Source organism: Oryza brachyantha, chromosome 1 (assembly GCF_000231095.2).
Source record: "Oryza brachyantha chromosome 1, ObraRS2, whole genome shotgun sequence".
Taxonomy (NCBI): Eukaryota; Viridiplantae; Streptophyta; class Magnoliopsida; order Poales; family Poaceae; genus Oryza; species Oryza brachyantha.
This window is the reverse complement of record NC_023163.2, coordinates 33,502,008-33,526,373: the sequence shown is the minus strand read 5'-3', so window position 1 is coordinate 33,526,373 and position 24,366 is coordinate 33,502,008. Positions and strand designations below refer to the sequence as shown.

The 24,366-nt window shown below is 40.2% G+C and overlaps 1 protein-coding gene, 1 long non-coding RNA gene and 1 pseudogene across 4 annotated transcripts; 2 read left to right on the top strand and 1 right to left on the bottom strand.

Annotated features, from left to right (window-relative positions):
- Positions 1-212: 212 nt before the first annotated feature.
- On the top strand, positions 213-15,662 carry LOC102711112 (probable LRR receptor-like serine/threonine-protein kinase At1g06840). 2 transcript variants are annotated; one of them, XM_006645354.3, is made up of 23 exons: positions 213-936; positions 1,205-1,229; positions 1,605-1,662; positions 1,859-2,038; positions 2,268-2,418; positions 2,871-2,942; positions 3,084-3,155; positions 3,484-3,627; positions 3,706-3,777; positions 3,853-3,924; positions 6,283-6,357; positions 7,136-7,204; positions 7,323-7,391; positions 7,535-7,606; positions 7,921-8,007; positions 8,092-8,160; positions 9,532-10,022; positions 12,263-12,415; positions 12,557-12,840; positions 13,284-13,335; positions 13,593-13,843; positions 14,267-14,401; positions 15,020-15,385. In XM_006645354.3, the coding sequence occupies exons 4-23, from the start codon at positions 1,945-1,947 to the stop codon at positions 15,383-15,385; spliced, it is 2,850 nt and encodes a 949-aa protein (XP_006645417.1). In that variant the 5' UTR covers positions 213-936; positions 1,205-1,229; positions 1,605-1,662; positions 1,859-1,944. The 2 variants fall into 2 exon arrangements, with proteins under 2 accessions (XP_006645417.1, XP_006645416.1); XM_006645353.3 differs by having other exon boundaries at positions 214-1,229; positions 15,020-15,662.
- Positions 15,663-16,700: 1,038 nt separating this feature from the next.
- Positions 16,701-20,221, top strand: LOC121053242. Of its 2 annotated transcripts, XR_005810970.1 has the most exons (4): positions 16,705-17,064; positions 17,948-17,995; positions 18,997-19,118; positions 19,904-20,221. It is a non-coding gene; the product is annotated as an uncharacterized LOC121053242 (long non-coding RNA). The 2 variants fall into 2 exon arrangements; XR_005810969.1 differs by lacking the exon at positions 19,904-20,221 and having other exon boundaries at positions 16,701-17,064; positions 18,997-19,314.
- A 3,180-nt stretch (positions 20,222-23,401) lies between these two features.
- LOC121053290 lies at positions 23,402-23,883 on the bottom strand (annotated as a pseudogene).
- Positions 23,884-24,366: the final 483 nt, after the last annotated feature.

Here is a 24,366-nt window from a genome sequence, read left to right as displayed (position 1 = left end):
TTAAAAGGACCACATTACTCCTAACTCACTCTCATCATGTATATGGATGTATATGGCTCTAGAAAAATAGTCTACACACTAAAGCATATTAAACTTTTAAATATATGTATAAAATATTTTCCACCACCATATTCATGGACATTAGTTATCCTTGAAATTATAAAACTTCTAAACATATGCATAAAAATATGTCCACACTTTGTAGCTATTTTAGCGAAGCCGTCGTCGGCAAAAACGGCAAATTCCTCAGCTGCGGATGGGGTGGGGGAACGGCAAATAACTGTAGCGCAGTCGTTCGAATATTCAGGCAGGAAGTAATCAGGCAAAATTTTGCATTCCGCGGACGCGGAGAAGAAAAATAATTGGGGATCGGAAGCATCGCGGCGACGTTGCAGCGCAGGGAGAGATCTATCGATGGAGGCGGCAGCTTACGGAGCATGGCGGCTGGTGGTCTCGTTGGCGTTGCCGGTGGAGTTTGACCTATTCTTCTTCTTCTTCCTCGTTCTCTTCTTTCTTGCATTTGTTGTTACTTGTCCAATCAGGAAGCACCTATCTTTAATTAATTATGTTGACATAGATTGATACTAGATACTAGTAGAAGATATTTCCATCCATATAGGCGGTGTGTTGTTGTCAAATTCAATGAATTATGTGCTGCTGCTGCTGCTGCTGCTGAGGTCAGAGGGAGACATATGGGTGGATGGAGCCATGGAGGGCGAGAGGAGAGGAGCCAAGTCCACCATCACCAACCCAACCCAACCCAAATTTACTCCAACCTTTTCCACTACCTTTTCAATACTCTGTCCTCACTGCTCGTGTCATCCGCGGTGAAATTATTCAGGATTTGAGATTTTGGGAAGCTTCTGCTTTTGTTCTGGTAAGAGGAAATCAGGAACCTGGCTCTAGCTGAGAAGAGGTCAATCCTCCAGTTCGATGGTATACCCTGTCCTTCGTACTAATCAATCTACATCTCCATGGCTTATGGCGTATGAATTCCCATCTTATAATATAATATACTATCCTACACTCAGTTTGATAACTTTCACACCCAACGCCCCCTAATCCCCATTATAATACTCGGTCTGATTACTTTCTCTGCTTGACTAATACTCAGTTTTTATTACTCAATTCCACCATTTCTTCCTCCTCCGCCCTCTGTCCTTTCTACTACATCTACCATCGGCGGATCAATTCGAGTTATCAGACCTTCTGCTGCCTGTTACCAGCTGGTGAGTTCAGCTTCCTGGTTTTTCTGCCGAGTGGTCTGCTCATATCTATCTATTCCTTCCCTGCATCGTATTTCAATCAACTTTATGCAGAGATTAACTTCATTCCATTTAATTCGTGCACACATGTTCTTCCACAAACATGATAGCACACCACGCTTTCTTCACTTTTCCCATCATTCATGATGATGCTATCACAGCATGATTGGAAGTGATGCATCGGCATCAGCAAACACTTCCTTCGTTAAATGACATGTTCCTCGAAATTTTAGCCCCCATCTCATCACATCTCTTGTTCTTCTTCTTCTTATTCTTCATTTTTTGCCAGGAATCAAATCTCTTCTTTATTGATCTCTAATTAAAAAGTTGAAATTTTAGGTTTTATTGGTGGTGCTGATTGGCAGTCGCTTCTCAGTTGCTCTTCAAAAGTAAAAAGGTGATACTATGAGTTTTTGAAAACTCCTATATACATGTTTGATCAAATTGCCCATTTGTATGGTTAACTTTTTTTTTTCCACAACTTTAATACTTTGCTGTAAATTTAAGCACTAATCTGGTGCATCGCTGACTTTGTATCTATTCTGCACTTTTGGGTCTGGACAAGTAACTGTTGCTCCTCTGTTCCATTTCAGGGAATGGATTATGCTACCGGAGAGAAACTACATTGGTGAACTCTCAGTATCCACCAAACTGAGCAAATTTTCTGTGTAATAGCATCATGCTGCGGTATCGACTCTTCTATGTTTGCTCCATTATCTTGATGTTCTACTTGGTGCAACCAACAGAAGCACAAATAACTGCACCTTGGGAAGGTAATATCCATCGTTCTAGCCACACTTTACCTCCAAAAAGCATCTCTTACCAAGTCCGATATATATTTATACATACTCTTACAATCTTTGGGCCATAAGCATGGCCCTCACTTGAGACACCCAAGCTAGGGCGCTTAATATATTATTCGTTATAGTCTTAGAGTTTTATTGATTTTTACCTTAAATTATGAAGCTAAGTAGGTGTAACATTGATTCCTTTTGTCTGCAGTTGATGCTCTGAAAGCTATCAGAGGCAGTCTGATAGATCCACAAGGATACCTTAACAGCTGGAACCGTGGAGATCCATGCATGAGAAATTGGTCTCGTGTTCTCTGCTACAATGCGACAGCAAGTGATGGATATCTCCATGTACTAGAACTGTATGTGCATAAGTGATCTCTTTGTCAACTGTGTTCTTATTATACCACATTTTTGCGTTCCTTATGTTATGGCTTGCTTTTGGTGGTTAGCTTATGTTATGACTTACTTTTGGTCATGAATTGGAAAACATGAGCTGGTATCATATATAATTTTGTTGAGTGTCATAACTTGATAAATCAGGTTTTCACCTCCATATATTCTGCATTTTTCGAGGTGTGACCAGATACTTATCTACTGCTGCTGTTGCTTCTTTTTTTAGAAGTAGAATGATGCTATTGTGTTCTTTACATTCTTATTTTTTGGCCATTCTTGGAAAATACACTATGCTATTTGAGTATCCGCTGCCTGGATGGGGCTATTAGTACAGAAAAAAAAAAGCTTGCTCAAATTTTCTCTCTAAAGATATTTTTCAAATGAATCTAATTTCTGTGACACCTATATGTGATTATAGGCAACTTCTACGATTGAATTTATCTGGAACTTTAGCACCTGAGCTTGGTCAGCTTTCTCACATGAAAATAATGTAAGTTAAACAGTTTTAGTTGGATCATAGATTAGTTAATGAGTTATCTTTAGGTGGGTCTTTGGATGCCCACTCATTTTATACTACAGAAAGTCAGACCCAAGAGCCCCGAGTTTAAAATCTTTGTTCTTTCCACTCAAGGGATTTTATGTGGAATAACATCAGTGGCAGCATACCTAAGGAGGTTGGCAACATCACATCTCTGAAATTACTGTAAGTTGAAACCTGCACTACTTCAGTTTCACCAAATATGAGTTTAACTGAACCAACCATGTCCTTCTGGTTTTACATTGATGTTTTCATTTTTCATGAGTTGTTTGTCCATCTTATTTTTTTACCATACAGATTTAATATACTGAATATATATATTTCCATTGTAACATGTCCTTCATAATGTGTGTGTGTGCGTATATATATATTATTTGATAGGTTAGGTGTCATTTCTGTTCTATCCCCTGTTGTCTAGAATGGAAGTTGTGTTTTCTTGGCACTCTATATGGTGTTTTTGCAACTGACTATGTGCCCGTTGCCTATTTTCCAGTCTCTTAAATGGAAACCAGCTCAGTGGTTCTCTACCAGAGGAGATTGGCTTCCTTCCTAATCTGGATAGGATTCAGATCGATCAGAACCATATATCTGGACCCATTCCTAAATCATTTGCTAACCTGAACAAAACTAAGCACTTGTGAGTAGCATCTGGTTTTAGATTATGTTAATGGGGAATTATTATCGTTACCCTAATGGATTTCCTATTTTTATCCAGTCATATGAACAACAATTCATTGAGTGGTCAAATTCCACCAGAATTGTCCAGATTACCTTCACTTGTTCACTTGTAAGTTTCTGATCACTGCGCCTACCATTTTGTGGCCTTTTTTTAAACTCTACTTACAATACATTTAATTTACAGATTACTGGATAACAATAACTTGTCAGGCTATCTTCCTTCAGAGTTATCGAAGTTACCGAAACTGCTAATCATGTATGTAAACTTCTATTTTGCGACAACTCATTTTCAGAGCATTTGTTACTTTGGTTGGGTTCGATGTCAGTCTTTGACCAGTAACTAGATTAAGTTTGTATTGTTATTGCATGGATTTGACAAGCAGTAGATTGCCCATATGTGTTTTTTTGTAGCTTTATTGAATTTTAATTAGAATTCACCTAGAAATTAGCAGCATGGAGAAAGGGTCTTCAGCTCTTTGCTGTGCTGCTCTCATTTACTGAAAAGTAACTGCTGATTTGTCTCTTGACCACTATGATTTATTTAATCATAATACTTAATACTAGCTTCTCTACATGCTGTGGCTCAAGTAGTATTTTAGGTCAAAATATGATATCTAGGGATGAATTTGTTTCTTATAGTAAACCACTAGCTATTGAATGTGTTGTTGAAACTATGTTGCTATTATATATCGGGTAATTTTCATAACTATTTTGGGCTAAATTTGACCTACATTTTGATATCACGAGAATACTGTTGACACTAAATCTGTTGATTTGATTTGCTGATCACACGTGAAGGTCTGAGACATTTGCTTAGCTCCAATGCAGGTCCTAAGTCTTAGAATCAACTAAAAATAGGTGTGCTAGTCAATTTGACTCTATAATTGATAAGATAAAGCAAGAGATAATGTTAAACCAAACATAGTCTATCGACTATCGAGCCGATGGATACTTCAGGACCTAGCTGATTGCAGAAATCAGCCACAAAGGAATTTGTGTAATCATCAGCTAGAATAAAATAGATCTCTGTAAATCACACTATTGTTGAAAACAATCTTAGAAGATCGGATCAAACCAAGACAGTACAAAATTGAAGCCAATTAGAGCAGATTTTGTTGAGGGCAATCCTGATAGATCGGACGGAATCGAGAAAACGTAGAATTGAGATCAACAAAGCACGGTTTAAACTATTAATTATCTAAATTTAAACACCCAGCCAGTAGATCACTTAGATAAATTATTGGCTAAGACTCCAACAAAACAGATCTTGCATGCAAACAACTCAATCTGGTCTAGCGATTAACAACAAATATAATCGATCGAACCAAACCGAGACAATATTAAGCTTGAAGCAACTACAAACTATAACTAAGCCGATAGAACATATTGTTTGTGATTGGTAAACTGAAACTGAAACCATCGAATAAACTAGCTAGAACATCGAACATAATCGAGAAAGTCCTAGCCAATTTAGCCGATGGGGTGACGAAGCTAACTTACATCGTAGGAGATCGAACCGAACCGATGTAGCCCTACTCTGACAGCTCACTCTGTTGAAAGGTCAATTTGGTGATGCACCAAAGTTGTATTGATTGACATCTGATTTACAGGGACCGAGGGTGTTCATATTTATGCCCTCAGCCTTGGGGCTATCCTTATTGGACTCGTAATAGGACCTATTTCATAATTACAATTATGGATACAAACTTATTATACCCTATTAGTTAATACCTGTCTATATCACACGGTCTTGTGCAGCCGATCCCCTTGCGGATTCTATCTTTAGCATAGTTTCCGTCTTTCAGTCCCTGTCCGATTTGGTTGACCAAGTCAACTTCTTGTCCAATCCAACAATGTCTGTCTTTAACGTCTGTTATACCAATTTTCACCGTTAAAAAAATACTCACCAATAATAGGCAAAACATCTACTGGCAAAAGCCAGTTGTATTGATCACCAATTGCATGTGCATGCAGTAATTATTATGCAGTTCACAATCATATCATCCAAGTCTGTGTAAATGTAGGTGAATAACCTTGAATATTCCACTCAAAAAAAAATAACCTTGAATATACAAATTCTTAAAACAACACCATCAAGCATGCATGCATGGAGATAATATCACTGTATGCATGTAAACGAAAGGTTAGAGCAAAAGAAATGTTTTTATCCTTCATTTAGCTAGCCTCCTTGCACTAACTGTTGGAATTAGTTGGGTCCATGGCACGATGGCAGCCATGACTGTCCAGGATTGCACTAATGATGCGTGAGTATGCATGATCAGACAAATGGCCAAACGTGTGTGACTATTTTTTAGGTGGCTCTTAGTTAATTGCAACCATATTGCACATTTTACAGTCAGACATGTGTGCATGTACTAATCAAGCTTTTTATAAATTATATTCCTATATGAAATCTTTTTTCATCATCATTTCTGAATATCAGCTTTTTAATTGTATCTTTACATGGACTCTTCCTTTTGTTTTTTTCCCGATCCGAACTTGGACAACGTACCACAAAATCAGCAGAAACACCTTCAAATTTTACAATAGTTATAGATTAGAGTTACAGGCATATACAGCCCTTTCTAATTATATCTGTTCAAAATAATTTCAGCCAGCTTGACAACAATAATTTCTCAGGAACCTCAATTCCTCCATCTTATGGCAATATCACCACACTTCTGAAATTGTAAGTATTTCTTACCGCTGTCTGCAAATCCACCTCTTAAGGTAGTACTTAAATGAATTATCATGTCAATATTGGAAGGTTTTCACTTTTCATACTGTCTGGTAACTTAAAGAACTGTCAGTTCTTTCATCTTATGTTGATATCACCATACTTCTGAACGTATGCTTTACGTCTGTCTAAAATTCCACATTCTTAGCATACTTCTGAAATGGAGATGTCAATATTGGAAGTTTACACATTGTCTGGTAACTTGAAGAAATTTTTTAGGTAATAGTTTAACTAACATCCGTTCACCTGGCTTATTCATAACGGAACAAATTTGCAGCAGCAAAGCTGTATAATTCTGTGCATTATGTGTCTAGCCCATGCCCATAACATTATGGCAGTAGTCAGGTGTTTAAGTATATGGTTATTTTATTTATTTATTTATTTCATTTCAATGTACACAAAACAAGCCAGCTGAACTGTTCAAAAGTATGGCCATGCTAGCAATTTTTTACTTATTTTACAGAAGTGCATAAGTTCTTATCATTACTTGATGACCATAGTAGATTCGTAATGATCTCTATTATAATGATCCATTGAGGCCTGCATGACACATCCCAAAAATAGCTACCCTTGTTCACAAATGACTGGCATCTTAGGAGGGTCTCCTTTTGAATGCCTTGCAAATCAAGTGTTAAAGTTGTATTTCAAGACTACAGGATTAACTCAGACTTCTACTCTCTTGGTAATTATGAAAGTTAGAGGTTAATCAATTTGACATGGTCTTCATCAGGAGTTTGAGGAACTGCAGCTTGGAAGGACCTGTTCCTGATGTCAGTGGAATACCGCAACTTGGCTATTTGTATGTGTCGAGTTCCCACACTGCAACTTCACCTTCTCAGGAACAGAAAATGATATTTCCATAGCTAGTAGAAAATTTCGTTTGTCCCGGCTCTGATCCTTGTCTTCTTTGTGTTCAGGGATCTTAGTTGGAATCAGTTGAGGGGTCCAATACCATCTGGCCAACCAGCAAGCAACATAACCACAATGTACAAAATAGAACCCTTACTACTTGTGCCATTTTCATTTATTCTATTACTAAGCATTTGGTAACAAGCTATGGTTTTTTTATCAGTCTGATCATACAAACTTACATTTTTGGTTTATATGCATGCTTGTACAAATTGTGCAGAGATCTTTCCCACAATCTTTTGAACGGATCCATTCCTGGAAGTTTCTCTGGCCTTCCCAATCTACAAAGACTGTAAGTATGGTATATGTCTCTTTATTCTATTTTGAGTGCAATAGGTATGATCATTGCATCGTTGGTAGAGCAGAATAGGGAAATCTCAAGAGTAAAAGGGAAGAACTTTAGAGGGGATAAAAGGCGATCACTTTTACTTCATAACTTTTCAATAGTGACAATTACAAAATGCCTCCATACATAGAAGGTTCACCTCATAATTATGCATAATATTAGCCAAAAAGATAAGCTACCTAACAGGTAAAACTTGGTTATCATGTTTCCATTGTCCCTCTTTAACAATAACTGTGTGCTATTGTACCTTCTTTGTTCAGGTCATTGGATAACAACAACTTGGATGGTTCTGTTCCATCAGATGTCTGGCGGAATATTGATTTCAGTGGAAATAGAAGTCTTATATTGTAAGACCATGCATAAATATCCCTTTCTTTTCACTTTCTCTAGGATGTGTTAATTGATAATATGATTCTGTGTCAATTTTGTAGGGATTTCCAGAACAATTCTCTAACCAATCTATCAAATCCTCTTGCACCCCCTGCCAATGTTACTATCCTGTATGCACTTCTATTTCACTAGTTTCCTTATCCTTATCGAATCCACTACTTTGATTATTGGAAATATACTATGCTGACATTCAGGGATTGGCCTGATGATCTTTGATTTATTAGAGAAGAAAAAAAACTGATGTAGCCTATCTTTTTTGTTATTGTGGCTTATGTTCTTCATACTTCCTGGAAAGCATATCTGACAAACCATTCTTTTTGTATTTGTAAACATATAATTTGACTACCTTTTAATCACAAACCTTAGTTTTTTTCCTTTTTCATCTTAGAATAATGAATTTCATCTAAGTTGTCTTGTTTTGAAATTAATGTGGCATGGTTTATTTGTTCAATGATCTGTACAATCAAATGAATGCAACAAAGGAATCACATCCCTGGTTTTCCTTGTGATTCTTTGCTAATACCATGACCCTTTAGGGTTGTGAAATTGGATAGTTGCACGCGCACTGGAGGTATTACAAGACCCTTTTAAGCCAGCATCATAGATGAGTGATGTGAACTGATTAAGAAATCAGTCCATTTTCCAAACCTTGACGTAAAACTCAACTGGAGTTATGTTTAATATTCACATGGCTCATGATGGTGTCAATGCTTTGGAATGTGTGAATATTAACATGCTAGTCTTTCAAGGGAGGTATACCAAACCGTGACGAGTACAAAATCATATATGTAATAGGGTGAACAGGGTGTTCAACCATGGGTAAGCTTATGCTTTAAAACATCTAGCAGAAGAACTGAGATGGCTATCTGAAGCCTTCTTTCTTGGAGGAAAAATGTCCATTGTGTTCTGTGAGAAAAATAAGGTTGGTCAGTAACCTGGTGAAGTAGCAAATGCGTGATATATAAGTGCTGGAGAAGTCTTCAAAGAAGAAAAAAAATCAAGAGGTGATTTGATAGAGATGTGCCAACATTTATTGGGATAGCTTTGTCAAACTAATTCAAATTCTTATTAAGTAAATGAAAAGTCTATTTCCTATCCACATCTATGAAATCTGGTGCAATGGCTGGTGTACCACCCGTAACAACAAAATATGAATGATCAGCTAAACCTTTGTTATCGAAATTTTAGTACTCCTGTTGCAATTTGGTGAAGTCTGAGAGAAAAGAATCAACATTGTAGTAACACTGGGGACAGGACTGGTGTGATAATTTAAGGTTTTGGTGTGTTGATGGTATTGTGATGTACTCTGTAACTTTGGCACTTTGCTCCTTCTAACAAAACTAATGGACACTTTGGACAAGGTTGATATGAAAAAGAACTTGTCATTTACAAAATGATAGCATGTTGATGTCGGTGTTTTGGCACCATTCAGATATACTTTCAGTACCTTATATTTCCATATCTTAACATCTCATGTTTAGGTTATCTGGAAACCCCATATGCACATCTCCAAATCAACTGAACATTACTCAATACTGTCAAACAACATCAGTTATTGTGCCTGGAGGTTCTGAAAGTAACAGCACTGTTTGTCAGCCGTGCTCTACCGACCTTCCTTATGAAAACGTACCGATGTCACCAATACCATGTTTATGTGCTATTCCACTTTATGTTGATTACCGGCTGAAGAGTCCTGGATTTTGGGATTTTGTTCCATATGAAGGGCAGTTTCAACAGTACTTGTCATCTGGACTTTCATTGTCTTTGTACCAATTAGAAGTTTCTAATTTTATGTGGGAAGAAGGCCCACGGCTGGCGATGCACCTGAAACTGTTTCCAAACAGAACTGCCTTTTTTAATAAGAGCGAGGTGTTAAGACTGAGAGGAATGTTCACAGGCTGGCTGATTGGAGACTCTGATATATTTGGGCCCTATGAGCTTCTCAACTTCAATCCAGGGTGGTATAATGAAAGTATGCTATCTTGACTCTTATGCATTTCCTTCCTATTGTATTGGCATTTATCTGATTTATAGGGGTTCTGATATCCAATATATGATTTCAAATATAGATTAGGATGCCTATGGAAGTAAATTTGTATATGACCAGTAACTGTGAGAACAAGTACATGAAAATAGTTCGTTTGGTGTAAGCAAGCTATGAAAAATGATGTGGTTGTAATGGGTCACTACGCCCCATTGCATAGGGCTCGGTTTGGATCTGCTACTTGTAATACCAACTAAAATTCTTTTGAAAGAGAACTTGTAAATGCAACATACAAAGGGTCTTTGTGTAAGAAAAGATGGATGGGTGCAAAGTTGGAATATTTGCTCAGGTTTCTTCAAAGGAAATGTGTATTATGCACCAAATCAATCTAAGTAAACATGTGACTATTACATATAGGTTCTGGTTTCTGAACTTGAAAAGAAGCCTTATTAACGGCATCAAGTTCCAAAATGGCTTATGCTCCTAAACTTTGTCTTTTTAGTTAAGTTCACCCTTTGGCATTGTTGATAAGAACAAAATACACACCAGTGGGTATGATTCTGTTCCTAGAGATCATATGGATTATTTCTGTGGGTCATGTCCTAAAAAGGTAAGGGTTTTGGCCAAATTCACTCAGGCTATGTAAATCTGTCAAATTTGGAGTGCTGAACCGTTAAATTCACAATATTTGTTAGGAGAGTGTTGTACTTGTAAAAAATCAGGTCAGCAACTCAGTATAGTGCCTTTTAGTCTTACACTAAAGCGATAATATCTACTCCATCTGTTACATATTTTAAGTTTATATAAAGATGTAGCAACGTTTTCAACACAGGACAAATATAGTATAAAAATATTTTCGATGGTGAATTTGATGAAACTAATTTGGTGTCGTAGATATTGCTCTGTATTTCTATAAACTTGGTCAAACCTTTTCAGGTTTGACTTAGGACAAACCCAAATAGAAAGGAAGGAGTACTTATCCATTGCATTATTCCCATGGTGTAATGTCTAGTCAGAACTTAAAAGGAACACCCAAAGAACTTTAGTGGCCTGCTAACTAATCAAAGTTTAGGGATTCACAATTTAATTTAGAGAGTTGATGAATTTTCACTCATTTATTGGCATTTCAGAATTTCCCATATCATTGTACATTTGGCTTAATATTCACATTTCAACGAGGTTCCCAAACAAATCCAGGAGGACCAGCCAAAATGGGGAATCCTGAAATTTCATTTACTTTCTTTTTCATCCATCCATTTAATACAAAGTTTCATTTCTTATATGCCACTAAAAGTTTGCAAAATTTCTCATTGTCCCAAACTCCCAATTACAACGTTGGTCCTGGTCCACATGCCATTGAGACAGTGGACAATATAAGGGATGAGGTAAGCAGAATAATAAACTTTAAAAGGAGGATGACTGATTTGGACCTTCTAATGTAGAGAATCAAATTCACCATTTACCCATTGCTTCAGGAGTACATTTGTTCCCGTTACTATTAGATGTTTATGGATGTGTCAGATACCCTACTCCCTAATCTATGTGTATCATCCCTCTGATTCCAAAGTTAGGCCGTTTTAGAGTGGTACAAATTATGAATTAATAAAGTTATTCAAATGTCCTTGTTGCGCTGAACAGAAATGGGGAAAAGTGCCTCAAAGTCCTATAACCTCTTACATTAGAGAACAGTAGAACTCTAAAATGACTTGCATTGGAACACTGCATCAGAAGCTGATATATTCTTGCATCACTGACATGCAAGGACATAACTTGCTGGTTGTTGGCTGCAACTGGAATTTCTTTCTTGATTTCTTCCATCATCCAGAAGTTTCAATTACTAGTAGCTTGTGTCTCAAATGTATCAATAGGAGCTGGGTTCCTGGATATACAAGAGATGACTTTACAGAAAACACCTGTACTACAGGAAAATATACTGCACATATACTACTTATTTTTTGAAAGGATGCATATATACTACTTAACAAGCAGCCCATGTATTTCTATGATTCCTGGATATACAGGAAACGACTTAACGTACAACACCCTACAGTCCTACACTACAGGAAGGATACACTGTGCACATGTACTGCTGAACAAAATGCTCTTGTTTGGTCAAGATTGTGTGCATCTAAAGATTCAGTATAATGCAGTTCAAGTTAGATCAGTTTAATTTCATAGCTGTACCCATTTTTCAAGAGAGAAATCTTATATTTTCTCATGCTATCCAGTGCTTCCAGATCGTACAAAGTCCAGCCTAAGTACAGGTGCCATTGTTGGTATTGTCGTGGCGACATTTGCTGCTGCAGCATTTCTTTCATCCCTCATTACTCTCGTTATACTGAGAAGGCGTTCAAGATATTCTTCTTCAAAGAAACGCTCTGGTAATCCCTCCATTTCTGTTGTCTTTGGTTTTAAAACTGTTAAGACAGTTTCTTTCTCTTTCTTTGATTGTGATGTCTTCCATCTTTTATCAGTTATCTTCTGTTCAACCTTCAATGACAACTTTTTTTTCACATTTGCAGCAAAAAGAATTCCAATGAAGATTGATGGTGTAAAAGACTTCAGTTTTGAAGAACTATCACATGGTACAAACGACTTTAGTGACTCAGCACTAATTGGTCAAGGAGGGTATGGGAAAGTATACAGAGGTATACTCTCTGATGGAGCAATAGTAGCAATAAAACGTGCACAGCAGGGATCTCTTCAGGGTTCAAAGGAGTTCTTCACAGAGATAGAATTGCTTTCCAGGCTGCATCACCGGAACCTTGTTTCATTGCTTGGTTATTGTGATGAAGAGGACGAGCAGGTTGATCCTGATTGCCTGATACTTATTTTAATATATAAAAATCTAGGGGATTGGTTTTACCAAATGTTGAAATATTCATTTTCTTTCTTGTTTCAAATGGATTGTAAAAAGTTGATATCAAAATCCATTGAAATCCATTTTATGTGCTAAAGTACATAAATATACATGCACATGTTCTCAGCCTATATCATACAGGTGCTCTAGAATATATGCCTAGGTAGAGCAGCTCAATGCATTATTTCGCTAGTTCAGAAGTGCTTCGTTATTGATAGGTATTATTCTTTGTGAGAGTTCATATTTTGACAATTTTTTAACGATAGGAATTGAACAGCTGCCTATCAACTTGTGTTTTGGAGTTGGTTGTGAATAGATAGTATTTTACACTTGGTTCAACATTATTATTATTATGACGAGAACTCATACTGTTAGGCATGTAATTGCAGATGCTGGTATATGAGTTTATGCCGAATGGTACTCTACGTGATCATCTTTCAGGTTAGAACTTACATCTGTACCCACTGATAGTACTTTACACTTGGTTCAACATTTATTAAACATAAATCCACAGAAAAAGGATCAGAGTTGTTTTTTTAGTTATCAGTTTGTTAATAAGAAAAATATTAGCGCCAAATATCCACAGTACAAACATTCTGTGCTAAGAGATTCATGACAGTCCTATATCTATACTTCTGAAGTTATGATGCTGCTATTTCTGCCTACCTAATTACCCTAAAATTTGTCTTATGTAACAGTTCGATCAAAAGAGCCCCTAAATTTTCCCATGAGGTTACGAATTGCACTGGGATCCTCGCGTGGCATCCTCTATTTGCACACAGAAGCAGACCCTCCAATATTTCACCGTGACATCAAAGCAAGCAATATTTTACTGGACTCAAAGTTTGTCGCAAAAGTTGCTGATTTTGGTCTCTCACGGCTTGCTCCAGAGCCAGAAACAGAAGGGACTGCTCCAGGTCATGTGTCCACTGTTGTAAAGGGTACCCCGGTGAGTAGGCTATGCAATCCGTTAGTACATGTTCTGTGAGCAACTAGTTGTGCAGAAATCCTCTGCCACATTTGCCAGCACTTTTGTCAGTTTTTACTTCAGTTCATACTCTGATCCCGGTGCTGTGGGCGATGCATAATGCATGTTGTTATATTATCAGCATGTTGTTCAATTTAGGTTAAATTGATTAATGGAAAGAGAACTATCAATTGAGCGTCATTCCAAAGCTTAATTGATGAGGAACCTTTGGGCGAACTTTTTTCATCATCAACAAACTTACATGCAACTATTACCAATTGATAAGGAGTAGCATGAGCAACTGTTTTTCCCTCAATCCAGTTTCCAACTAATAATAAGGTGTTTAAAGCACACTGTTCTGCACTGGATGCTGATGATATCATCCGTCTTTCTTTACAATCACAGGGTTATCTTGATCCGGAGTATTTTCTTACTCATAAGCTGACAGACAAAAGTGACGTGTACAGCCTTGGTGTTGTGTTTTTGGAATTACTGACAGGGATGCAGCCTATTTCTCATGGAAGAAATATTGTCAGAGAGGTATAGATTGCATGCGTCCTTGCATACAATTCTGTTTATATTTCATTGGAAAATATATGTTGTGCACATGAAAGAAACTGAGGTGCTCCCTCCGTTTCACAGTATTTGGCCATTTTCTTGGAAGTATTTTTTTAACAATATTTGTCCATTACAAGGATCAAGTGTGTAATGTTTTGAACATACTCCTAACATAATTCTGTAAAAGAGGTTGGATAGTCCTAGCATATTACTAACAGATGTGTATTTTGTCAAGTGCTGTTAACTGCTTTTTATTAGAAATGGTGCCCTTGGCTTGGGTAAGACTGCAAAATATGGTGATGTTTTGATTGCTGTTATATTACATATAGGCATTGCTTAGAGCAGACTGATAAACTGCAACAACTAAGTAATTAGCACATGCATGCTGTTAGTACTTCACACATGTAAGGTAAGATATATTCTAATTTTTTTCTTCGAATAATCAAGTGAGCCATGTAACTGAATGGAACAGAACATTTTTTTGCACTCAACTGTAGCATATTGATAATTATGATCCGGCTCATGGTAGCAAGAACATAGTATAGTAAATTTCTTGCCCTGAAACTAATTAATGATGTGTGTCGGTTCCCAATGCCGTAGGTTGTGGCGGCCAATCAGTCTGGGATGATACTGTCGGTAGTTGACAACCGGATGGGATCGTACCCGGCAGAAAGCGTGGAGAAGTTTGCTGCACTAGCATTGAGGTGTTGCCGAGACGAGACAGACGCAAGGCCGTCCATGGTGGAGGTGATGAGGGAGCTGGAGGCGATATGGGAAATGACACCGGAGACGGGGAGCATGGCGTCATTATCAGTGACGATGGAGCCTAGCAACACAGCCACCCCATCGTCGGGATCGAGGATGGCTTCGTCATCTGCAAATGATCATCAGTACAACATGTCATCATCCGATGTGTCCGGCAGTAACCTTCTCAGCGGTGTTGTGCCTAGCATTAATCCTCGCTGAACCGATGTACGGTCATGCATTATCGTTCGTAGCGTATACGTATGTTTGACATGTACATTTTGTGTGTTTTGAACTGAAGATTGATATTACATCTGCTCCGTGTGTTTAGAAATTTAGGTGTTGTATGATGCTCTCTACTGGTAGTATTCTTTGTTCCTGCCCCCCTTCACTTCTAGGATTATGTATATACAACTTGCCTAATGCCTGCTGCATACACACCTCGTTTTGATATATTCTTCCGACTCAGGGTAAGAGAAGATCGATATATGATGGTCACCCTGTTTAGGGTTCCAATCATGTTTCTGTCTTGTAAGGAGAAATGGACAGTGTGTTTCAGCCGGTCTGTTTCCCTGTCCATAAGTTCCGGCAGCCAAGGCTGGTGGCTGCTCCAATCATAAGATGGTTGTATCATGACTCTGTCAGAAATTTTACAACTGATACTGCAGAAGCTATTTTATGTTTCCAAGAATCGAGACTGCAGGTGGTCAACACAGCGACAATCCAAAGAACCTTGGGTCGCTGTCAACTGCGCCTATCTACAAGTCGATGGATCAAGGGGCGCGCGGTATCATCTTAATTTGTCGATGTCTTCTGTTCACCTAGGACATACTCCTTGTCAGCAACTATTACAGAGAAAGAGGAAGGCTAGAATCGGTCGATCTCATTGGTATATGGACCTCAGCTGGAAAATGGCAAAATCAACTTCTTAACCGAGTTACAAAATCTGCAAACAGTGATGCTGCCTGAAGGGCTTCTCATAGGAGAACTTCAACTAATGACTGCCTAAACAGAACTGCCCTTACCAAACAGGAAGTACACCTGTGCGGGACAGCGGGAGCGGGGCCAAACCCAAAACAAACAAAAATCGACTGAGTTTTCCGTAATATGGGCTGGGATGTTTTGTTCGACTCCGCCCGTTTACAGCCAATGTCTTTCTTTGATCTCAAACCACCACTACTGTTAATTGGCGATGACAGACAACAACTCTACAGAAGTTTCTGCTTCGAATCTTTCTGGCTAAAGATCCCCGGACTGCTAGAAGTGATCCAAGATTCTTGGAACAGAGAGCTGCTGGCCACTAATCCTTACTCAATTAACTCTTCAGCTAAAACTGAAGCGACTTGCTAGAGATCTCAAGAGATGAAGCAGAAATCAGGTGGGCGACATTCAATTATAAATGGCAGCGGCAGATGAGGCTTTTCTTATATTGGACATAGCAAAAGAATATAGGAAATTTAATTGTATGTCTTTTTAAAGAAATAAAATCGCAGCTGGCACGACAGACCTGGATCAAGTGTTAGTCACGATCTCCCAACGGAGATCGAACTTCGATCCCCCTGCCAAAATCGCGCCCTAATCGGGGGCGCTAACCAACCCTATCGCTCGTGGGGCCCTCCTGTGTAGTGCTAAAATAGAGAGGAGAGGCGCCGGGGTCACGACTGACGAAATTCGCCGCTGCCCGCTCGCGCTCCCCACAAACCCTAGACGAGGAAATCTCTGATCAGAACGTACGCTAAGACAGGGGGAATGACCCCGCACCGCCGTGGTCGCTGTCATCCACAACTCCGTCGCCATCATCGCCATCCTCGTCGGCGCGAGGATCATCACCAGGAGAGACGGGATTGTCACCGACCTCTCCATCCCTGTCGTCTTATCGGATCAAATCCCGAAGCCAGAAGGTAAGGTTACCATACTCTCAAGAATGAACCACCATCCTATTTCTATCGGTGTGCTCACTACCCCTAGATTCGCAACTAGAGATCCTAGCATTCTGTCAGGAAGGAGATGTCAACTCTAAATTCTTCCATATAACTCGCAACTCCAAGAGGTATAGCAGTCGCATCTAAAGACAAGCATGACGAGCTTTTCCGTTTCTTCTCGGATCGCCTAGGCATTCCCCGGCTAGAGGTGTAGCGTTCAACTAGGAAATGATTACTTCCCCGGCTAAAGGAAGATGTTACGGAGGAGGAACTAAAAAGGATTGTTTGTTTGCTCCCACCTGAAAAGGCATCAAGACCAGATGGTTTTACAGGCTGGCATGGGAATGCATAAAGGTTGACCTGTTCAATGCGGTGCAATTAATGGTTCATGAACCTCCACTCTGTCGGTCTACATGATCCAAGAAAAAGGGATTGCTTCGAGAGCTGAGGATTTTTGACCTTAAAGTCCGGTTCACAGCTTCGCCATGATCATTACGAGAACCCATGCGAATAGACTGGCGCCGCACATTTCTTTGATTAGAAAAGAGGAGAACCTTTCATCCTAAGAAAAGGCTCGTGACATTATTTTCAAGTAATTGAAAGCCCATTAAGATCAAATATTTCTTTCATCCAGATCATGTTCGGGGTTCACCTACTATTTTCCTCTCATGCAGCAATTTATATGCCATATTTGATCATACTGTCATGCAAGTGTTTTTTCATTTCATAGAACAAAACTAGAACTATGACGTGTCATACTTATAAAAGAGACCACTGGAAATGGCATGAATGAAATGATTTACAAGAACCATAATGCCTTCCATCAAAAAGAGCAATCCATGACAACTTTGTTTCCGTGCAGTGTGCGGTGAATTACCTACGCCGGTCAAAGGAGTCTCTATTCGTAAAGGTGATATTTCTAAAGCTTATGACTCTGTTACTTGGCCTTTGATGTTTAACGTGTTAAAGATAGAGATAACAAAGTCAAATAAAAACTATAGAAATAAAGATAAAATCCTAGATATATATGAGAGAAGATAACAAAAATTTGTGAATACAAATCCCTTAAGGTGCATCAATTTAAATAACAAAATTGGTGTGATAGTAGGTTTGTCGATCCATAAACACTACCTGGGTAGGAGATTAAGAAGTCGCGCGCGCGTTTAATTAATCCAATCCAAATTTATACACCATGAAATTAATTAAGAAGTGCTAGAGTACAGTCTGGTAGTAATATCGATCGATCAGAGGGGGAAGGCGTGTGGGTTAGGAGAGGAGGAGGCAACGGAGGAGGAGGAGGTCGGTGTGGTGCAAGCTGGCGCGAGTACTTGGGGCCGCCTGCTGGTCGAGTTGAAGCCGAAGCCATTATTGTTTATACTGATCATGGAAGCGCCGTAGGAGGTGGAGGTGGAAGCGAATGATGATGAGGAGGAGGAGGAGGATTGGCGCGGGCGGCGGCGCGGCGCAGGGCCCTTCTCGGCCCAGAGGAGCTCCTGCACCTTGACGGCCTGCGCGTCGGGGTTGTAGCCCCAGAGGCAGGTGCAGCAGCCGGAGGCGGTGAGCTTGGTGCCGGCCCGGTGGATGTAGCGGTGGCTGTACCTTCTTCCCAAGCAGTCGATGCATTTGCGGCCCTCCGTCATCTCGCCCATCCCCGCGCCGACGCACCGCCGGCAGTACACGCGGCCGCACACCAAGCAGCGATGGCGGAAGAGGTAGACGTAGCTGCTGCAGAGCGCGCAGATGTTGGAGTGAGGTATGCCCGGCCGCCGCTTGGCCGTGGGAGCACGGCGGTGTTGCTGCTGCTCGTCGGCAACATTATTACTAATGTTGTTGTTTGGAGAGGGAGACAGCCGAAGGCCGGCCGGCGCTTCGGGGACAACCGGCTGCTCCTCATGGTCTTGCAATTTGTAGGCGAAGATGTTGGTGGAGGACCTGACCAGCTGCAGATTCGTGATCTTGTCGTCTGCGGCGGCGGCGGACGGGAGGTCCTTGAAGGTGAGGTCCACCGATTCGTCGGGCACACCCAGACCCAGGTAGAGATCCTCCAGCTCCTGCCGCGCCATCCTCAGAGTCTTGTCGCCCATCATTCTTGCATGCATCTACCTACCTACCTACTAATTACTACTGATCGATCGAGAATGCCATGCTTATATATGCTTTCAGTACAATGACACTGTACTGCTCCAGCTGGCTACCCTTTTCCTCGTATTATATTTTAGTCATCTCTAAATTCAGTCTCTGTATATAAATATATGTGTGAGATTTATTAACGTTTATAAAAAAATAAATTAAAATGAAATAAATCCGGCTAACAAGCTTAGGGCTCCATCGTTTTGCAGTTACAACTGCTTATAAGCCAAAATTTAAATTTTAAAACTTAATTTTAAACTTGATTTTATGGTTTTTCATCGTGGTTTGTTTTACACATTTCACTTTTAAGTCGTTATGGACACGTATATAAAAATTTTACCTACAAATTATTTTTCGTTTAAAAAACACGTTTTCGCTTATCCCTCCAGAAAGCAAAACAATAGAAGCCTTAATTTGTATCGATCCGTACGTCCGTCCGGCCGGCCGGCCGATATGCTAGCTGGCCGGTTCAATTTGCTAGCTACACAGAAACGCCAATTCCGATGTGATTTTAAGCTGCCGATCGATCGGCAATTCCGTGGCCGGCCACCCGGCAGGCAGGTCGCTGCTCTCTAAGCTAGCTCCAGTTAATCGATCGTAGCAACTAGTACTTTAATTTTTCTTAGTTGTTATATTATTGTCACTATTTATTATATTGTACAGTAAGACACATTAATTTGTCCAGCAGCAGTTCATATATATCGATCGATCCGTCGGATGCATGCAGATGCAGTTCTCGGCCTCAAACTTATCAATCCATCGCTATCGACCACGACAGTTAATGCTGACTCTATCAACTTAACCCTGCAGTTTGGTAGGGAGCTATATAATAACCTTACTCTTGTATAATAACATTAATTACTTTTGTTGGCTGAAAGGGGTTTTGCGTTATCAGTCTAACGAGTACAAAATATGAGGAGGAATTAAATCCTAATCTAATCTACAGATATAACAGTGTAAAACTCATGCATGTTTTTTTGGCGACTAGATATTGCGGGAGTTCTCTAATGCTAGATTCCGTGAGATATGTATTGCATTGGCTTGTCTTTCTCCCTTATGAGACTTGTATCTATATCCTTATGTTCTCCTTGTAAAAAAGGGAAACAACTATAAATAGTACACGAAAATTTAGTCGCCTGTTTGGCCGACCCGACTTATACGGACAGCCTTGATAATAGTCAAGTAGAATAATCATGTCAAAATAAAATATACACATATGTGTATCCGAAAAGTCTAATTAGCGAGCGTTTACGCGAACGGTTTTGGCACAAGTGGAGACGGCCTGTTTACTGTATATACAGTCCATGGCCGGTCTGTTTCCAGTGTATATATATTTTTTTACTTTATAAAGTTTTTTACTTATGGATATAAAGTTTGCATCTATAAATTTATATGTATAAAGATTTTTCTATATTAAGTTTATATCAATAATATTTATATATATAATATTTATATTTTTTTGTGTTTGTATATATGTATATGTGTGTATATATAAAAAAAAGGTTGCACGTATAAAGTTGATATGTATAAAGTTTATGTGTCTATATATATATATATATATATATATGTTTGTATGTTTAAAGTTTACATGTCTAAAAGAGAGAGAAAGAGGTACCATACGAAAAAAACCAATCGCTCATGCTGAGCACACGCATTAGACCGACCCATGAGTATCACATATTCGTTACAATAAGGTCACCTTCAATGGGTATCTATAAGTTATCTATAAGATAGAAGCTATTTGTTAAGAGTTAGATCATTGAAGAAATTGTCTGATAGTATGTTATCTATATTGTTGGAGATGGCCTAACAAAATCCAACTCGAGCCACCTATAAACTTTAGAGAGCTTGAATGGTGGCAAAAGAATTTTTGTCTTCTTGGGTCAAAGTGGGAGATTGATGAAGCTGGAATGCTGGATCTTGCAAAACATTCAAGTGGAACCTTCTAGCCCACCAGACCATCCTTACCTCCAGTGAGCAACCCACAATTGCTGGGAGCATCCTCAACACCTTGGTGTGGTGGCGGAGTCATGACTGCATGACTCAACCCACGAAGGTGAATAATATTGCGCACATGCAGGTGTGCTTTTAGCGTAAATTTAGTGAGGTCGGAGGTGTGCCATTGGTCTTCATCTATTTGAGTGGAAGGTGAGGAGGCACAATTGTGGGTTTGTGAGTGTATGTCTACCGTGTAATTGAAAAAAATATGGATTTTATTAAGAAGTTGATGATCCTCCATACTATAGGCCAAATAGAAGCATGCACCATAGGTACTTAAATACGGTAATTATTGTATTATAAACATGTTTTTTTCTTTTAAAATGTGGAAAACCAGTAGAATAGTAAAAATTTTGAATATATTTTCATTATTATTATTATTATTATTATTATTATTTATATTTAAATTATGATGAGAAACCTCAAATTCAACTCTAAATTTAGATAATAAATTTAAAATTTTAGCTTATAAGCATGAACAAAAGCGAAAAGATGAGTATGGTTATGAAAATTATATATTTCTCACAGTTATTCTATTTTTTCTCAACCACAAAACTAACATAAAATCTTTATTTTCATAGGCCTTGTTTAGTTCCCAAAAATTTTCACGTTCATCCGTCATATCGAATCTTCATCCGTCATATCGAATCTTTAGACACATGTATAGATTATTAAATATATTTTAAAAATAACTAATCGCACCATTTGAAAGGAATTTACGAGATGAACCTTTCAAGCCTAAATACTCCATAATTAGCCACAACTGTGCTAATGATAAACTAATTAGACTTAAAAAAATTGTCTCGTTGTTTACTGCCACCCTATGTAATTAGTTTTTTCAATTAGTCGCCGAAATAATTTTTCGACATCCGGTCAAACATCCGATGTGACACCCAACCCAAAAATTTTCGCGAACTAAACAAGCTCCCAATTGTATTCTTGGGAATGTAAATAAATTATAACATAGGTAAGAGGAGTAATGAGACACAATTAGAGTGTAGGATCACAGGACATAGAAAACACACCGCAAAGCGTTGATGACCATGTTATAAAGAAAGTTTTAAGATTTTTGAAATAGTATATCAACGTATTAAATTTGGGGTATAAAATTTTAGTACTTTAGGTGTATATTACTGAAGTTACCGAAACTTACCAAGATTTAAGACTTATTGCTCCTGAGAGGGATATCGGGGTCTTGATCCATCAAAAGTTTACATAACACACCCGAAATGTACGGTAAATAATACGTATGATACTGTTGTTTATATTTGTCATGTAGATATACGCTTTGATACGTGCAAAGAAAACAGTAAGAAAGGGCAGTAAAATCTGGTAGACCAGCTCAAAGCCGTCGACTTGTGCGAAGTATGCCCTCTGCCTCCGCGTCTCAAAATGAAATTCTGACGCGAGCGGATGCGTGGACGGGGACGGCCTATCAAAAGCAAAGAAGGAGAAAGTTGCTGACACTCATGGGCTTGGGCTTGGGCTTGGGCTGGGCTGCGTTAACACCCACCCAGCCCAAGAAAGAAAGACATGTCAATTCATTTGTGGAGTAAGTCTACTAGAGGTCCCTAAACTTGAAGGCGAGTTTGTTTTTCGTCCCTTGACCGCAATACCAGAAATGTGTACCCTAAACTTCGAGAATTCGTTCAAAAAAGGTTCCTCAGCAGTATTGACCCATTTTTTGACCGGTTTTGCTGACGTGTCGGCCTGTGGGTCCCGTATGTCAGAATTTTTTATTTTTACTCTCCCCTTCTCCCCTTTCCTCTCCTCTCTCTTCATTCCTCTCCTCTCTTCTTCCTCCAGAGCGCGTCGGCAGGGGTGGAGGCGGTCAGGCCGGCGGTGACGGTGGGCAGCGGCCGGCGCGAGAGGGTAGGGCGATGACGGCCGGGCTAGCGGCGTGGGAAGGCGGCAGCCGACGCGCACGTCGGCCTCTTGGCGGTGGCGGACGTCGGCCGGTGCGGGAGGGCGGGGGCGGTGGCAGCCGGGCGGTGGCTGGCGCGGGAGGGCAGGGGCAGTGGCGGGTGGGCTAGCGGCGCGGGAGGGCGGCGGCCGACGCGTGCGGCAGTGGCGGGCGTCGGTCGGCACGGGAGGGCGGGGGGCGGTGGCGGCTGGGCTGGCCACGAGCGCCACCTTGTACCGCAGCACGACGAGCAGGCTCCCCGCGACCCCGCCGCAACCTTCCCGTCTAGCTGCGTCGACGCGCCGCCGGCACCGACGATCTGGATGCGCCTACTTCCTCGGGCGACGTACACCACATGCGCCGTGGCGACGTACATGTCACGGGGTTGACGGCGCCCGCCGTGTCACCCTTGAACACGATATGGTGACATCCTCGCCACCGTCATCCGCGTCGTTGTACCACCACGTGACCTCCCCGGCGCGCACGGCGATGACATCGCCGGCCTCGAGCCGCACCACCCTTTCCCTGGCGTCTACCCCCACGGGGAGAACCCTGACCACCGCGCTGCCGCCAAGAACGTAGCCGAACTTGCCGCGGTCGGTGTAGTGCGGCAGCGCGAAGCCGAGGGGCTTCAAGACAAGCAGCCCGCACCCGAGCTTCTCCCCGGCGACGGCCGGCTGGTCCTTGCCGGACCAGGCGAGGTATGATCCGGTCTCATTCTCGACGAGCGGCTTGCCGGCCTTGACGGACACATCAGTCGCCGCCATATCTCGAATCAAAACTTCAAAAGCAACCGTAGCAAGAAGAATCTTAACTCGTTCTTGGCTGATCAGCGCTACATACGTAGTTACGTACGCTATGACCAACGCGAGGAGAGGAAGCGATTTTTTTATTTTATTATTAGACTGACAGGTGGGCCCCATATTTTATTGGGTATTTTTTCTAACTTGTCTACTGACAGGTAGGTCCCATAAAATTTTTAATATATTTTTTTGCTGACTGGGATGCCACGTCAGTAAAACCACCCTTCAATACTGCCAAGGGACCTGATTTACGATTTTCGTAACTTCGAAGGCCAATATTTCTGGTATTACGGTTGAGAGATGATTTTGATAGTTCGTGACAATTTGAGGGACCTAATGTGAACTTATTCCTTCATTTGTGACGTTATAAGCTACTAGTACTAAAATTGAGTGGGCCGACCCATTTATTTGTTACCCCCACTTTACTCGAGAAGAAGAAGAGAAGTC

What these genes read in the sequence shown, in the direction of transcription:
- LOC102711112 (XM_006645353.3), top strand. Translation starts at nt 1,945, where the DNA reads ATGCTGCGGTATCGACTCTTCTATGTTTGCTCCATTATCTTGATGTTC. An exon ending in ATCACCACACTTCTGAAATT is followed by an intron (nt 6,358 to 7,135) that starts GTAAGTATTTCT and finishes GGTCTTCATCAG; the next exon opens with GAGTTTGAGGAACTGCAGCT. An exon ending in CCTGCCAATGTTACTATCCT is followed by an intron (nt 8,161 to 9,531) that starts GTATGCACTTCT and finishes TCTCATGTTTAG; the next exon opens with GTTATCTGGAAACCCCATAT.